A 17838-nucleotide genomic window follows, 5' to 3' on the forward strand; every position below is an offset into this window, starting at 1 on the left:
ATGGTGAGTCAAAGAGAAGACGGAGCTGCCAAGAGCTCAGGGTCTGCCTTTGCCTCCTCTTGGGGGACTGGCCACTCACAAATGCTGGCACAACACATCCGAGCATGGCGCATAGTGTTTTGGAATGAATGTCCATAGTTTGGAATAAAATATTTAATTCTATATCACATTGGTCCTACTTATACCAACTCTTCCTTCTAAGTCTTAGAAAAATCCCTTCATACTGAATGGCATTCCTCCTCTGGCAGAGACGTGAAAGAAACATCTCTAGTAAGAAATTAGAGATGTGGAAGAAAATATGTGAAATTTTGCTAACTCTAAATTCTTTTTTTTTTTTGACAAGGTCTCACTCTGTCACCCAGGCTAGAGTATAATGGTGTGATCATGGCTCACTGCAACCTCAACCAGCTGGACTCAAACAATCCTCCCGCCTCAGCCTCCCAAGTAGCTGGGACTACAGGCACACATCACCATGCCTGGCTAATTTTTTTTAATTTTTAGTAGAGATGAGGTCTCACTATGTTACCCAGGCTGGTCTCGAACTCCTGGACTCAAGTGATCCTCTCTCACCTCAGCCTCGCAAAGTGCTGGGGTTACAGGCATGAGACACCATGCCTAGCACTATCTCCAAATTCTTGATGGCCTCTACTGACTTATGTAGGCTTAAAGGAAGTCCTCCATTGCATTTAATTGTTGCATACAGGAATTTTAAATTTTTTAATTATTTAGGTTATTTGATTATTTTTACCTTTCCTTGTTTCCTTCCATTCCTCTACAGCTGCATTGATTCATTGCTGTGGAACTGTCCATAGACTCAGTATGGCAGGCTCAGGTCTCCTTTTTTAAAAAGCAAAACAACCAATATTTATCATCTAGGTACATTTATGTTATAAACACACAAAGAGCTGCATTAAATACAAGGGGAATATATCAAGGGTTACCCAGTGTCCACCAAAATCCAATATTTCCTTCTTCCATAATTATTCAAGTTTTATCAGGTACAACATTTTCTTTTCTTTTCTTTTTTTGAGACAGAGTCTCGCTCTGTCACCCATGCTGCAGTGCAGTGGCACAATCTCAGCTCACTGCAACTTCCGCCTCCCAGGGTCACACCACTCCTTTGCTCAGCCTCCTGAGTAGCTGAGATTACAGGCACACACCACCACACCCGGCTAATTTTTGTATTTTTAGTAAAGACAGAGTTAGACCATGTTGGCTAGGCTGGTCTTAAACTCCTGACCTCAGGTGAGCCGCCCACCTCAACCTCCCAAAGTGCTGGGATTACAGGCGTAAGCCACTGCGCCCGGCCAGGTACCACATTTTCCAAGCATCCCTGCAGGGAGATATAGCCAAATGTCTGGGTTCCCAGTGGAACGTGAGAAGAAGTGATATGTGCCACTTCTCGGTCTAGGTCTTAGGATATGAGCAACCTTCCCACGGGCTGGAATCCAGCTCTGCCCATGCAGATGATGACAATGCACTTGGAATGACAAAGCAACAAGGTAGAAACCACCTGGGCCTGTGATTGCGTCTAGCACAGCCACCCCTGTCACCTTAGAACTACTACCTTACAGAGAAATTTCTTTGTTCTTTAAGTCATTGTTTTATGGGCCCTAGTTTTATGGGTTGTGAACTGTCATCCCAGCTGGGAATATGATTACATATCCTCACTGGGGCCCTTCTGCAGGTGGGTTTGGTTATTTGGAGCTTGGCACACACTATGTATGTAGAGACAGGTGAGGCCAAACTCTTTTTGGACATAATTTCAGTGAAACTACATGCAACTTCATGAGGGCCTGGTGCATAGTAAGTATTCAATCAGTACTTAATGAATGAGGGGATGTTAATAAGCAGGTAATATCTTCCAGTGCGAAGACTCTCAAGAGCAGAGCACTGGGCACAGAATGAAGAACACAGAGGGCATCTCCAAGTATGAGCTGTGAGTTCCATGTCACAAAATGACCACCTGGACTGGTAAAATACCATTCGGGTGCATGACGCCCAAGTTTAGGTAAGGATTCAAGTGTGCTTAGGAGCAAGAGGCAGAGAGAAAGGCAAGGGAGAGAGACAGAGACAGTGTGCACAGGAGAAGAATATTCCAGTGGTGTGGAGGATTCCTCCCACTATTTTGCTTCCTGAACATTTGCCCCAGGATGAGTCTGAGCCATAACTCTGGGATCCTTCTTCAGTCTCAGGCACTGCATTCCTCACCACTCTGGGTGTGGTTGAGGATCAAAAGATAGCTTTTTTTGTACCACATGGCCCCAAACACAAACCTGCTACTTCATTTAGTGTCAACCAAAGAAATAGCCATCAGTTTCAACTGTAGAACTGGCTGTGCAGATCATACTGAGGGATAGTGTATTGGTCTCCAGCCTGTCATCGTCCAGGCACGGGGAGTGAGGGTAATTTGGACCACCCATGTTCTTCTAAGCTAGTGCTGGCTGAATGATCCAGCACCGCTGCATCCACTACTTTGATTACTGAGAATCACAGGCCTGCTTGGCCATATCTCCAGCACAGCCTCCTCCATCTGCCCTGCCACAGGCCTGGCCAGATTAAAGCACCATTTAGATAAATTCTCCAATCTAGGTGAGCAGGACCTACAGGATACCTGGGACCCTTGTACCCCAAGGCGTTAGACAGTCAGTGTAGGGGAGAGTCCCCAGCCACTGCCTCCAGTGCTGGTCTTTAACTTGCAAAAAGCACATCATGAAATATTTTTAGCATCTGGATCCCTGTCAGGGGCCACTGCTCTGGCTTCCATCAGAGCTAACTTCATCAGCTGAGACATGTGCATTATGGAGGGGCCCAGGCTAGGGTGAGAGTGAAAATGTGGATCCCAGAAGAAGAAAAGATGGAAGGGTGGTGGGACTTGAGTTCAGAGTCCCGGAGGTGCCACTGCATCCACAAAGGGTATGAAGAGGAATTGAGTAGCCCATACCTGGGTCACTTCTGCAGCTGTGAACACCTCAACCTACCTCATTTCGGCCTAGAAACCAAGGTTGCTCAGTGTCCCAAGCTCCTCTGCAGCATGTAACTGCTGCAAGGGACTTTACACCCACATTCCAAAATGATGCCAACCACAGGACTCTCCTCAAAGCCACATTTCCCAAGCAGCCATGAGGGATCAGAGCCTGCCTTTGAGGGGCCACTGGCTAGTTCTAGGTCAGAGCTTTAGGTTTTTCCTTTCCCATATTGGCAAAAATATTCTGTAGACAGGCACCAATAAACCATCACCCTTCAGGCTGGGCGCAGTGGCTCACGCCTGTAATCCCAGCACTTTGGGAGGCCGAGGCAGGCGGATCATGAGGTCAGGAGATCGAGACCATCCTGGCTAACACGGTGAAACCTGTCTCTATTAAAAACAAAAAAAAATTAGCCAGGCTTGGTGGCGGGCGCCTGTAGTCCCAGCTACTCGGGAGGCTGAGGCAGGAGAATGGTGTGAACCCGGGAGGCGGAGCTTGCAGTGAGCCAAGATTGTGCCACTGCACTCCAGCCTGGGCGACAGAGCAAGACTCCGTCTCAAAAAACAAAACAAAACAAAACCCATCACCCTTCAGCCTGTGGCTAGGGGCAGGGACTGGGGGCATCGATCTCTGTGCCCTAGCACTGAGGGATGCCCGAGGGCCTGACACGGACACTGACATGGATTGTTGCATCAAATTCTCACACCAGCCCTAGGAGGCAGGGACTGTTACCTTCTCACATGAAGAATCAGAAAACTGGGCACAAAGAAGTTAAGACTTGGCAAAGGCCACACAGGTAGCAAATAATAAAGCTGAGACTGGAACCCCAGGCATTTGGCCTGGGAGTCTGTGTTTCTCCCGACTGTGGCATGACATGCACAGGAAAGCTCGGTGGTGGCTGAATGAATGAACAAATGAATGAATAAACAAAAAATTTCAAAAGCCATTTCAGGAATCGGGTAAGGAATAGTGTCTCAATGAGGCCCCGGGGGTTGTTGGGTTGATCGTGAGCTTAACCTCATCTGCCCTGGATGTCAACCAAGAGGTGATACTCTCAGATCCCTCTCAAGGTTGAGTGTTCAGCCCCAGGAACACTCTAAACCTAGGGGTTTCATACCATTGTTTTGTTTGTTTTTAAGGCAGAGTCTTGCTGTTGCCCAAGCTGGAGTGCAGTGATGTAATCATAGTTCACTACAGCCTCAAACTCCTGGGCTCAAGTGATCCTCCTGCCTTAGCCTCCCATGTTAGCTGGAGCTACAGGTGCACATTACCACACCTGGCTCATTGTTTTTATTTTTTGTAGAGATGGGGTCTTGCTATGTTGCCCAGGCTGGTCTCTAACTCCTGGCCTCAAGCAATTCTTGCACCTCAGCCTACCAAAAAGGTGGGATTACAGGCGTCAGCCACCGCCTCAGACCTATACCATTGTTGGTAATGACCACAGCAACTGCTGACTCAGTGCCTCCTATTTATAGGTGGTAAGTTCAGGGCTCTCACACAGAGGCTCCTCTCATCTGCCAGGGCTCTGCAGAAAAGCCAGGATCATACCCATTTTACAGATGGCAAAACCAGAGATCTGACAGGGTGTGACTTGCTTATAGTCGCAGCACTTAAATGAGGGCTGATGAACAGCGTGGGCTTTTTCCCCACCACATAATACCCACCACATCCCTTGGTTAGTCACAAAGTTACAAAGATGAGATAAGCGCTGTTCTAACTCTTCAGATGGAAAGTTTCGTGTTAATCTAAAGTTCATCAGTATTTCCCATCCCAGTCACCTGCATGGAAGAGGAATTCCAGTTCTGCCCAGCTAAAAACTCTGGCACCACCACTCCCTCGTTCCTCTCCTCAGCTGGTAGGATCAGCACCCATTGGTATTTGCTGATACCTCCTGCATCAACCTCCTGCAAAGCACAACTGCGTCCATTGGACAGAAGGTCCTGCTAATTCTTCATTTAAAAATTTCCCAGGAAGCACCAACTGCTGGTGAGAATGTGAAGCAACCAGCACTCTCATCTACTGCTGTTGCTGGGAACATAAATTGGTCCCACCATCTTGGAAGACCGTGACAATGTCGAGTCAACCTGCATTTGCTCCTAGGTACACATGTGCACCAAGAGACATAGTCTAGAATGTCCTCAGTAGCACCATGCCCAACTCCCCTACATTTGTCTTTCATTGCTGCTGTAACCAATTACCACATGCTTAGTGACTTAAAACAGCACAAATGTATCTCCTCTCATAGCAAAGTAGGTCAGAAATGGGTCTACATGGCCTTGCAGGGCAGCATTCCTCCTGGAGGCTCTAGAGGAGACTCTGTTCTCCTGCCTTTTCCAGCTTCTAAAGGTCACTTTGCATTCCTCGGCTTGTGGCTCCTCCTCTTGTTTTCATTGCCAGCAATGGTATCTTCAAATCTCTGTCTTCTCTTTCCTCTGCTTTAATCACCACGTCTCATTCTCTGAACCAGACCCTCCTATAAGAATCCTTGTGACTACACTGGTCCCTCAAGGATAATCTCCCCATGTCAAGATCCTTAAAGTCATCACATCTGCAAAGTCCCTTTTGCCATGTAAGGTAACACAGTCCCAGGTATTACTGGTGAACGGTACCTGTGACCAGGGATTAGGTCAGAAACATCTTTTGGGAGGGCCATTATGTGACCTACCACAAACCCAAACTGGAAGCTACCCAAATGCTTATCAACAATAGAATGAATGAAATCAATGGTGGTGATTCTCAGCAATGAGAATGGATGACCTGCAACTACATGCGGCAACAAGAAAGACACTCAGAAAACAATGCTGAGCTAAAGATGCCAAACACAAGAGTGTGTGCTATCCAAGTCTGTCTACAGAAAGTACCAAAACAGGGCCAGGCACAGTGGCTCATGCCTGTAATCCCAGCACTTTTGGAGGCCGCGGCGGGTGGATCACGAGGTCAGTACATTGAGACCATCCTGGCTAACATGGTGAAACCCCATCTCTACTAAAAATACAAAAAATTAGCCAGCCGTGGTGGCACACGCCTGTAGTCCCAGCTACTTGGGAGGCTGAGGCAGGAGAATCACTTGAACCCAGGAGGTGGAGGTTGCAGTGAGCTGAGATCACGCCACTGCACTCCAGCCTGGGCGACAGAGCAAGACTCCGTCAAAAAAAAAAAAAAAAAGAAAAGAAAAGAAAAGAAAAGAAAATTCCAAAACAGGTAAAACCATCCCAGGCTATTAGGAGTTAGGATAGCGGTTCTAGTGGGGGAGTGGTGGCTGGAAGAGGAATGATGGGGCTTCTGGGGTGCTGGCAAAGTTCTGTTTCTTAATACAGGTATGATCCATTTGTGAAAACCATCAAGTGATACAGTTATGACCGGTGCCCTTCTCTGTGGGTATGCTGTGCTTCAATAAGATGCTTTAATAAATGGCTCTGCCTGCTTCATCCCATTTCCACTCCACAGGCCTGTGTCCTTTCACCTCTGAATGAAGCAGACCCCAGCTGACCTCCTCAACACCCACACCACCCTGCCAACCGCTGCCCACCAGACTGACCTGGAACTGATCAGCTACTGACACCTGCTGCACAGTGCCCTCCTCTGTCTCTCCTTCACTCCTTTACCTGCCTCTCACATACAGTGACCCCATCTATAACCCCATCTCCTCTCAGGCACTCCCCACTCCCCACCAACTTCTGTAGAACTTGAAATAAAAACCACATCATTTGGACTTCATTATGACTGTCATATACTGATTGCTAATAGGACCAAACACCTACTCTTGTCTCCCCAAACAAACTGCAAGTGTCTCAAGAGCAGAACATCTCAAGGTCTTGCACATTCCATTCTGTTCCTAGTTCTGATTGTATGTGAACTTCCAGTGCTAATTAATAATAACTCCTACTAATAGGAACAGCCTTTACTGAGCACCTCATATACACCAGACTCAGTGCTCCTCGTGCATTATCTCACTTCCTCTTCTCCCACCCTATGAAGCGGGCACTATCACAATCCCTCTATTGAATAGTAGGAAACTGAGGCACAGAATGGTGAATTAACTTGTTCAATATCCCAAAGTGTATCATGGTAGGGGAGGGACTTGAACACACACCATCTGATTCCAGAGCCCATGCTTCCATAACAACCCCACCCTAATGGGGTGTTAGGCATACAGTTGGTGCTTAGCAAACACTTTCACATACTTAATTACCAAAATGTATATATACTAAGAAAAAAAGTCTTCATAAATACACAAACAACAAAATCAAGACTCCACCAAATAAGATCTTTTCATCTTCAGATCTCAAAAGAGGACATGCCCTCCGGGGAAATTTACAAAAGCTCCGTGTACTCCTTGCTCTGCCTCATGCTTGGCACTCAAAGCTTTATAAACTTTTATCAGCAAACAACAGTCAGAGTTGTCCTCCAGGCTTTTATCTGAGCAGGGAGAGAGCGGGATACATTTTTTCTTGCTGTCTGCCAATCTCAGGGCCAGAGCCAACATCAGAACTAAAGGATGGTTGGATGGCTCAGGCTGGGACCACAAGGTCCCAAGCCACCCGCTCCAGATGACCTCACCTCCCCAGTGGCCAAGAAACATGACCCAGAGCCCTTGGCTAAAAACGAGGCCACCACCCCCGAGGGCTGATGTGGCCACTAAACTGAACCAGAGATAATGACATGAGCAGCCGAGACATTAGGTCAGTTACCAAACAGTGCTTTGGTCAGTGTGGACACAGCAGCGCACCTGGGCCAGCTTGGCATTGTTTCCAAGCATCCACTATCACCCTGAGTCCACCCACGCATGGTCTTGAAGCATCTACATGGATACAAATGAAAAGTTCCTATGCCCCAGGAGGATGGGGACTACTATGAGGAGACATACCCTATGAAAAACAACCAAACTGTCCATCAATAAGGCACTGGAGAAATAATGACTGCTTGGTGTAGAATATGCAACAGCTAAAACAACAAAGCAGATCTAGATGCACTAGCATGGGAAACACAGCTCAACTCAACATTAGAGGGGAAAAAAGCAAGAACAGAACCTAAAGTATAATGATGTTTCTAGCAAAAGAAAAACCCTACATACTTCAAGACTCCAGCTATATGAAGCAGTGGTGGATGAGAGCCAGCACATACTAGTTTGAGAAAGTCAATGGTGCACATCTCTTTCCAACTCTGTTCAGTCGTGTCGGGGTTTGTTGGCCATGGTGGGAGTTTTACACCATGGAAATCAGAAAATGCTGCAAATCATGGCTCCCCGTTCTCCAACCTGTCCCCAAGAGCTGATTGTTAAACATGTTAAACATGTTTTTTTTAGACGGAGTCTCGCTCTGTCGCCCAGGCTGGAGTACAGTGGCGTGATCTCAGCTCACTGCAAGCTCTGCCTCCTGGGTTCACACCATTCTCCTGCCTCAGCCTCCCAAGTACCTGGGACTACAGGCGCCCGCCACCATGCTCGGCTAGTTTTTTTGTATTTTCAGTACAGACGAGGTTTCACCATGTTAGCCAGGATGGTCTCGATCTCCTGACCTCGTGATCTGCCCTCCTCAGCCTCCCAAAGTGCTGGGATTACAGGCATGAGCCACCGCGCCCAGCCCATAAATATATTTTTTAAAGTTTAACACAACCTCAAAGTTATTTTTAAGTGGCTGTCTCTGAAGTGGGATATGGGACGGCTGGAGGCTAAGACAGGCTTCAGTTATATCTGTACCACTAACATTTTTTTTTTAAGACCGAGTCTCACTCTGTTGCCCAGGCTAGAGTGCAGTGGCACGATCTCGGCTCACTACAACCTCCACCTCCTGTGTTCAAGCGATTCTCCTGCCTCAGCCTCCTGAGTAGCTGGGATTACAGGCATGTGCCACCACGCCCGGCTAATTTTTGTATTTTTAGTAGAGATGGGGTTTCACCACGTTGATTAGGCTGGTCTCGAACTCCTGACCTCGTGATCCTCCTGCATTGGCCTCCCAAAGTGCTGGGATTACAGGCATGAGCCACAGCGCCTGGCCGCCACTAGCATTTTACAACACCAACACCAACAAAAATGTTTATATATGTTAGGATTACTAAAATTGTTTCAAAGTTAAAAAAAAAAAAAAAGCTCTGACCATTACGGTACAATGTAACAAAGCTGTAATGATGGGATATACAGTTGTAAGAGGAAGAGCATCAAGTCAGCCTGAGCATATCATGGAAGGCTTCTCAGAGGAGGTGATGACTGGGCTGAGTTTTGAAGGGTGAATAAGAGCCTACCAGGTCAACAAGCCAGGGCTTCTCTGGATAAAGAACACAGCATAAGTAATTAACAAGGAGGAAAAAGAGATTACAAGAGTGAGGAGGAGGGTGACAGAAAGTATAAGGAGGGCTGGGGCAGCGCAGTGTGTCATCACAGCAGGTTGTGCACCCTTGCATGACATGAGATCATCCATGTCCAGTGTTTAGCCAAGAAGATGTACTCAATGGTTAGTGTTAACTATTTATATTTGCATTCCTACTCCATCATCCCTGGATGCCAAACACTATGGAGGTTATGGGAGATTGCTGGGGCAAGAATTTGGAAGTGAGGTCCCATGACCATCCTCTGAGAGACATTTTGTCAGCTCCACCACTCACGTCACCCCCTTGGATTTTCCCAGAGTCTCTGAAGATGGGCTCTGGTGCCTCCTTAGTGCTCCTGCCACACTCCTCCTTCACCCAATCACACCAGTGTGTGCACATGTGTCTCCCCAACTGCACCAGGCTGTGTGGCACCCTGAGCACACAGACAAATGCAATACTTGTTGAACAAATGAACACATTCAGTGAACTGTGTACAAATGAACACATTCAGTGAACTGTGTACTCTTCCACTCTAATGAAAGATGATACAAACCTGCTGTGGAATCAGGACACCCACGCCATGGAGGCATCACCACCAGCTGAAGCAATAAAGTGGTCCACATGGGGGGGTTGGCCATTCGAGAATCACAGGAAAAGAAGGCATCAAGAGGCAAAGCTGCACAGTACCCAGCCGAGTCCGTAAGTCACTATCCCTCAAAGGAAGATGCATGCTGGGGACACAAGGACTTGTATTTCTAAACACAGTGTCAAGATACCCCAGTGATGAAATGGATGCAACAGGCTAATGACAGTATCGTACTTGCTCCAACAAGTATTTTGAACTCCACTCCCACCAGGCAGCCTACAGGTTTGGTGCTTGGCTGCCCCTGTGGCTTAATTACATGGATAGACTGAGTACCAGTTCCAGTTTTCACTGCTTATGTACAGTCTGGTACTGTGGGCATGGTCTCCATCACATGTTCATTTGGGGAGGTTTGGGGAGAAGGTTAGTCAGTCCTCAAGGTCGTATCACAAGTCACTAGTCTTCCCAGTGGAAAATCAGATCCCAGATCCCAGGATAGGAGGCTTGGTGGGGATACCACAAGCGGTCAACCCCTGCCTGGTTCCAGGATGCCTGTCTTTAGGCCAAAAGGTATTCCAATTTCGACCAGGGCATCTCATCTTTTATTATGATTTATATGCTAGGGTTCTCGGAGGAGTTCTCATACTGTCAAATGGTTCCAATGGAACAAAAAAGTTTTAAAACCTTGCTTTACATAAAACTATTGGCCGGACATGGTGGCTCACACCTGTAATCCGAGCACTCTGGGAAGCCGAGGCAGATGGATCACCTGAACTCAGGAGTTCAAGACCAGCCTGGCCAACAGGGTGAAACCTCGTCTCTACTAAAAATACAAAAATTAGCTGGGCGTGGTGGCGGGCACCTATAATCCCAGCTACTGGGGAGGCTGAGGCAGAAGAATCGCTTGAACCTAGGAGGCGGAGGTTAAAGTGGGCTGAGATCGCACCACTGCACTCCAGCCTGGGCGATAAGAGTGAAACTCTGTCTCAAAACAAAAAACAAAAAACAAACTACTACTGTCAGCCTGTCTCTCTCTGGTTCTCTTCAGTAATGCCTTTCATGGACACTCAGAATGTTTTTGTTGATGGACAGAGAGCATGCTTATGGATTCATGGAGGACCCAAAGGTAGGAGGGAACAGGACACAGTGGTCAGAGCAGGACTGGGGTCCCCCATTCTGTGCTGCCTACTGTATGATAGGCATGGACCCAGCAACGGGTTGTCTATGTCACATTGTCATCATTGTCCTCCTCCTCACCACAAGCAATGGCAATAGAGGCCTTTTCATATGCCAGACACCCTGCTGAGGGCTTCAAATGCTCAACCCACTCAGCAATGTTGTCAGGAACTCTTATCTCCTCACAGAAGAGGAAACCTAGGCACAGAAAGCACAGATTTGCCCACAGAGCTAGTGACCTTAAGAACCAGGGCAGAAGCACAAAAACCAAGAACATTCTCCCCCAAACAGAGGTCCCAAAGGGAAGTGGCAGGCATGCAAAATGGCTCTAGAAATGGTCTTGTGCCAGTTTTTCTAATTGAGGTTAAAACTGGATCCCTTGGGCAGGGAAAGATTTTCTGACCTGATCCTGCACCAAACAGGGCATTTGTTTAAATGAGCTTCATAGAATCAACACACATCACACTCACTAACTCAGCTCAAAGTCTGGTTTGTCTCGTTATCATTCATTACTTGCAAGGACAAATGCTTAATTAAGTACAGCATACTTCATGCCCAGAGTGCTTCAAAATGCAGAAAGAAATAAGGTGAGCTCTCTTAGAAGCCCAATTCTAAATAATGCTTTATGAAATTATACCTAGCTAGCCACTTAGAGACAATTTACAATTCACTGAAATCTATGAGGCTCTAGTTAAGGGGCACAGATGACCAAGATATATCAAGGACCTGTTCTCTAACTGCAAATTCACACAAGATCCCAGAGATGTGCACATTGTTATCCACATTTTCGAGAACGAAATAAACTACAGCTTTAAGCAACCTGGCCAAGGTCCAGCAGTTGGAACCGGACAATAGGGGTTGAACAGCTGGGTCTGTCTGACTCCCGGGTCCAGACCTCCCAAACTTCCAATATCTCATAGGTTCTGGCACCGGAGTAAATATGCAGCCCAACTCCCCTACAAAACAAAACTCTCTGGCTCAATCTTAGCTCCATCTCTGTGCTCTGACCCAAATGTCAGCTGAGAAAGACCCTGCAAAAGGGAGGACGAAGCTCAGCCTTCTGACACCGGAGGGCGAATTCTAAAGTTAGTGGGAAAATCCTGCAGAGTTCAAAATTCCCCTGGAAAACCCCTCAGGAAGATGCATCTTAGTGAGCTGCTCACCCTCTCTGGAGGAACCCAACTCGGTTCTCCTACAGTGCTAGAGCAGGTGACTGTGTGTTCAGCTGCACTGCAGGTAAAGTTGGTGGTCACAGCCAAAGGAAAACACAGACCTCTAACCCCCAGACTCACACACAGAGCTGCCCTGGTTGAAGTGCTCCGAATGTGGGGCCTGTACAGGGAGTCCAGCAGATTCACCACCCCCAATCTCCTGTATCCTTCAGAACATACACTCATTAAGTGGAACAGTGAGATTAAACTGCTGTTTTTCTCTTTTTTTCCTAAGAGATTCTAGTTTCGTTTACATAAACTGAATGCAAGAGAAATGTGATTCCATAATACCATAATTACACAATGACAAGATTTTACATAAGCTATTAAAACATCTATATTGCAAAAACATTTACAACAGAGAAAGTCAATGGAGGCCTGGGGTTCCAAAATTAGACTATTGGGGCCTGGTGTGGTGGCTAACGCCTGTAATCCCAGCACTTTGGGAGCCAAGGTGGGCAGATCACCTGAGGTCAGGAGTTCAAGCCCAGTCTGGCCAACATGGTGAAACCCCGTCTCCACTAAAACTACAAAAATTAGCTGGGCGTGGTAGCATGAGCCTGGAATCCCAGCTACTCAGGAGGCTGAGGCAGGGGAATCACTTGAACCAGGAGGTGGAGGCTGCAGTGAGCCGAGATTTTGCCACTGCACTTCAGCCTGGGTGACAGAATAAGTAAGACTCCATCTCAAACAGAAACAAAAACAAAAACAAACAAAAAAAAACCTTCATCTCAAAAACAACAACAACAACAAAGTGAAACATTGGGACTTAAATTCATTCGACCTCTGCTACTTAGCAGCTATAAGATCTTGGAAAGGACTTCTCTATGCCTCAGTTTCCCCAACTAGAAAGCAGGGGTCGTAATGGTGTCTACCTCATGGGACTATTATGGAGATCCAATGAAGCAGTGTAAGCAAAGAGCCCAGCACAGTGCCATGCAAAGGTCAGTGTCCTTTCCTCCTTTATAAAAACAAACCAAAAAAGATGGGAAAGCAGAGGGTCTCTTGGAGAAGTTAAAAAGCCTGTTGGAGATCCCCCAGTGAGCAAGTTTCAGAGTCAGTGTTGTATTCAATGCTGTCGATTTTGGGAGCTGGATGTAAGAGAGGAGACCTCTGTTGGAATGAAGTGAACCCAGGGCAGCTGGGTTAAAGGAGCAGGAGATAGAATCTGAAGCCTTCCGGAGCTGGGATGCTTGAGCAAACAGGAGGGTGAGAAGAAGTGGGGGAAAGATACATCCAGAGATTACTAAAATACCCATGAGGAACAATTACAGACCCACCCAGAAGGCAAGACTGTACAGGCATGTGGATCTCCAGAGGCAGTAAAGCTCAGCCACAGTCACAGAGAAAGTGACCTGACTGATAGTAACCCTTGGATGAGCCTTCACGCACTTCAGCCCCTTCCTGCTGGCCCAGACACGCGCAGGCCTTCAGGGGATCCAGGTCTTCCCTCCCACTCCATCCAGCACCACCACCACCCCGCCCTAACTCCAGACACCAAGATCTGGATCTGCTTTGCAAGATCCCTCCAGGATTCCAGACCACAATCCTCTTGTCCAAGAGACACACACCCACAGTGCACATGAGAAATGACAATGAGGAATGAGCATTATGGAGCTCAGCCAGTCAAGTCACATGTCCACCATCAATTTCCATTCTGCCAGCTGCTGAACCTTCACTGACTGCTTGGGTGGAGGAGAATTAACTGGGGAGGCACTTCTTCCAGCACGATGAGACCTCTATCACCCAACAGATTTGCACATCAAGAGCAAGACTACAACTTCTACAAAAGCCATCTGGAAATGTGCAGGGAGATCGGGTGAAGGAGGATCCCTCCATTTGGTTATAATCATTCTTCTGTGTCCAAGGAGAGGCAGACAATGGAAATAGGCAGATGCTTCCGGAGGCAAAGCCTGGCACTTGAGCTGTGCTCTCGGGGTAGGAGCAGCTGTGCCCCATGCCCCCCTCCTCCTTAAGGCTGGCTGGGAGAATGAGACCACAAATCAAAGCGAATTGGGGACACAGGCCCCCAAACTGTTAGAATTTCAGCTATGATAAACCTACTTGACCTTGTGTAATTACTGGTGGCAGCAGAGACACACAAGTTCAGAACCCAGACATTTTAACTCCTGCTAATTGCAGGAGGGGAACAGCCATTGCCACTACCCAGAAACCCCACCTGGTGACCTGGCACCAAGAAAACCAACTTCACCCAGCATGGCAGGACATGCCAGGGCCTGTGGCTGAGGACGAGGATGTCAGAGCTAGGAGGACACACAGCGTTAAGAGCCTACAGGTGTTCTGACATGGCTGGGTAGAATTATCCAAGCAGAGAATCATGCTCTGCTCAGCTCAGACCTTCTGAAACAGACTTGCCAAGGCTGGGTCTGGGAATCTGAACTTTAAATATCCCTCCCAGGAGCCGGGCACGGTGGCTTATGCCTGTAATCCCAGCACTTTGGGAAGCTGAGGCAGGAGGATCACTTCAGGCCAGAAGTTCGAGACCAGCCTGAGCAACATAGTGAGACCCCATCTCTACAAAAACTAAAAAATTAGCCAGGTATGGTGATGCATGCCTGTAGTCTCAGCTACTCAGGAGGCTGAGGTGGGAGGACTGCTTGAACCCAGGAGTCCGAGGTTGCCGTAGGCTATGATTGGGCCACTGCACTCCAGCCTGGGCGACAGAGTGAGACCCTGACTCCAATAAATAAACAAATAAGAAAAAAATATAATAAAATTAAAATCCCTCCCAGGTGACTGGGCTGCTCTCGAAACTGGAGCAGTCCAGCCTGCTGGGTTTATCTGTGGGAGATGCGAGGCCATACGGTTGTTAGTGGTTCATTCATTCCAGGGTTGCGTAAGTGTCTGGCTCTAAGAAGACACAGCTCCAGCCCTACAGGGATGCAGAATGTTCTAAGCAGCTGAGTTCACCTGGGGAATTGCTCAGAAATGCAGACGTCTAGGCTTTACTACCTAGAATTGGAGTTCCAAGGGGCTCAGAATCCAGTAGGGAAACAAAAGCAAAGCCTGACAAGAGGAGAAATCAGAAACTATGATGGCTGGGAAGGCAATTCCAACAGAGAAACTAGCTCTGGGGGAATGCAGGGTGGCTTCTTGGCACAAGAAGGGAAAGATGTGCCCCTGCCCAGCACCCACTAGGTGCAGCCCCCTGACTGCTGTCAGCATCGTCCACATTCGCAGGACCCTGCAAGGGCGCTACATTAATCCCCATCTTACAGATGAGGATAGTGAGGGTCAGGGATTGACAGCAACAACTGCAGGGGCTGGGATGTGAGCCCTGGCAGCCAGAGGACTTGCTCTTTCCACTCTCAGCCCCTCTCCTCCTGAGGCTCAGGCTCAGAACACCCTTATCCACCCAGATTTTGAATCTAGAGACCTGCAAGGTGTCCTCCACCCTTCTCTCATCTTACCCTGTAGGTCCAATCAGCAACTAAGGCCTGACCCTTCTCCTTCCACTCCCTTCTCTCAGTCCCTGCTGCTAACATGTTCTCCATTACCACCTGCAGTATTGAAAATACAAGCCCAATCGACAAAGTCATTCCTTGGCTTAAACCTCTGCAACGGTTTCCCACAATCCTAAAAATACAAATCTTCCTCCCAAGTTTGCCTCAGGGCCTTCCCACAGGTTGTTCCCTCCCCTAAATGCTGTTCTTCTCACTCTCTATTCTCAGGACTATCAAAACTAAATTGGGTTTCCTGCTTCCACCCTGGAAGGCCAAGGCCACAGAGCAGGGCAGCTCTATGCTGCCTATGGCTGAGCCCCAGGGCACACAGTACAGGGGTAGTGGGGAGAAAGATAAAGAAAGAGAGAAAGAGAGAGAACTGGGGGGATGAATTGGGGGGTCAGTTGTTGACTGACTGAGGGACACTACAGGTGGTCTGAGGTCCAAGTATAATGGTCGGGGAAAAGCCACCATGGTTAGAGGCTGGGCAGACAGGCTGGGGCCAGACTGGGAAGGAAAGGCTGTGAACACCACAGAAGGGAGCAAGGATGTAAGCCCCCGGGCCAAGAATAGCTGTGGACAACTATGGACAACTGTGGTCAGCTGTGAAGACTCTTGAAAGCCAGGGAGTAACACGATCAACTTCACACATACAGTATTGATGGAACTGTGCTCATCTCTTTGAAAGGCAATCTATCGATAACCACCAAAGTTTTAAATCTGCATGTCTGTGAACCCAGCAATTCAAGTCTACCAAGGATACTCACTGCAGCATCCTTCCCTATTAGCAAAAGCAAGAAGTGGCCTCAATGGCCATCCAGAGAATGAATTATGGCAGACAAGTCCACAGTCCCTTTTCCAACCCTTGGTGCTGGACGTATTTCGGAATTCATAACCTGTTTGCATTTGAGAAAGGTAGTATGGAGTATGTACAGGATGCTATGTCAAACCCCAGCAGGGCCAGGCACAGCACCCCAAAATCCAGTACATAAGTATTTCTACAGCTGAATGTGTAACTACTTCTGGTACATACTATGAGTAATCTCCTATTAACTCAAGCCAGGTTTGGTCATTAAATGAGTTTGCACCAAACTTTTTTTATTTAAAAAAGTGTGGTTTTCTGAGGTAGGCGGATAACCTGAGGTCAGGAGTTCAAGACCAGCCTGACCAACATGGAGAAACCGCATCTCTACTAAAAATACAAAATTAGCCAGGTGTGGTGGCGCATGCCTGTAATCCCAGCTACTTGGGAGGCTGAGGCAGGAGAATGGCTTGAACCCGTGAGGTGGAGTTTGAAGTGAGCCAAGATTGCACCACTGCATTCCAGCCTGGGCAACAAGAGTGAAACTCCATCTCAAAAAAAAAAAAAAAAAAAAAAAAGTGTGGTTTTCTTGATTTTGTAATTACAGATAAGGGTTGGATGAAGGAATAATAAAAATAATAACACCAGTGAACATTTACTGAGCCCTCATATGTGCAGGTACTGCTCTTGGTGCTTTGCACAAACTGGCTCACTAGCCCACCACAGGCACTGATGCACTTCATTTTTCTAGCACACCAGGCCAGGCACGGTGGCTCACGCCTGTAATCTTGGCACTTTGGGAGGCCGAGGCGGGTGGATCACCTGAGGTCAGGAGTTTGAGACCAGCCTGGCCAACATGGTGAAACCCTGTCTCTATTAAAAATAGAAAAATTAGCCAGGTGTGGTGGCGGGAGCCTGTAATCCCAGCTACTTGGGAGGCTGAGACAGGAGAATCGCTTGAACTGGGGAGGCAAGGTTGCAGTAAGCCAAGATCGTGCCACTGCACTCTAGCCTGGGTGACAGAGTAAGAGTCTGCCTCAAAAAAAAAAAGTACCCTTCATCATTGCCACTACCACCACCATCTACTGAGTATCAACTGTATGCTAGGCACTCTTCTAAGTGCTTTATGGTAATTATCACACTAAAGCCACACAACAACCCAAAGAGTGATACTGTTACTATCCTCGTGTTGTCCAGATTTATCCCTAATTTATTCTTGATCACCCAATAAAGAAACGGAGGCACACCTTGCCCAAGGCCGCCAGCCAGCGTGCTGCTTGTTCTTGTGCCTCTCACCCTCACATCCTGCAGTGCCTGTATATTAGCT

General features: G+C 47.6%; 1 protein-coding gene across 3 annotated transcripts in view; it reads right to left on the reverse strand.

The window, feature by feature from the left end:
- Positions 1–17838, reverse strand: part of ARHGEF3 (Rho guanine nucleotide exchange factor 3) — a 344332-nt gene that overhangs the window by 299458 nt on the left and 27036 nt on the right. The window contains exon 2 of one of the 3 annotated variants that reach the window (XM_034956705.3): positions 749–837. The exons of 1 other annotated variant lie outside the window; for it this stretch is intronic. In XM_034956705.3, the coding sequence (XP_034812596.1) occupies positions 749–810 (62 nt within the window). In that variant the 5' untranslated portion in view covers positions 811–837. Of the gene's footprint in view, positions 1–748; positions 841–17838 lie in introns of those variants that run through there. One more of the 3 variants, XM_057301996.2, reaches the window with a different exon arrangement.

Source organism: Pan paniscus, chromosome 2, assembly GCF_029289425.2.
Source record: "Pan paniscus chromosome 2, NHGRI_mPanPan1-v2.0_pri, whole genome shotgun sequence".
Taxonomy (NCBI): Eukaryota; Metazoa; Chordata; class Mammalia; order Primates; family Hominidae; genus Pan; species Pan paniscus.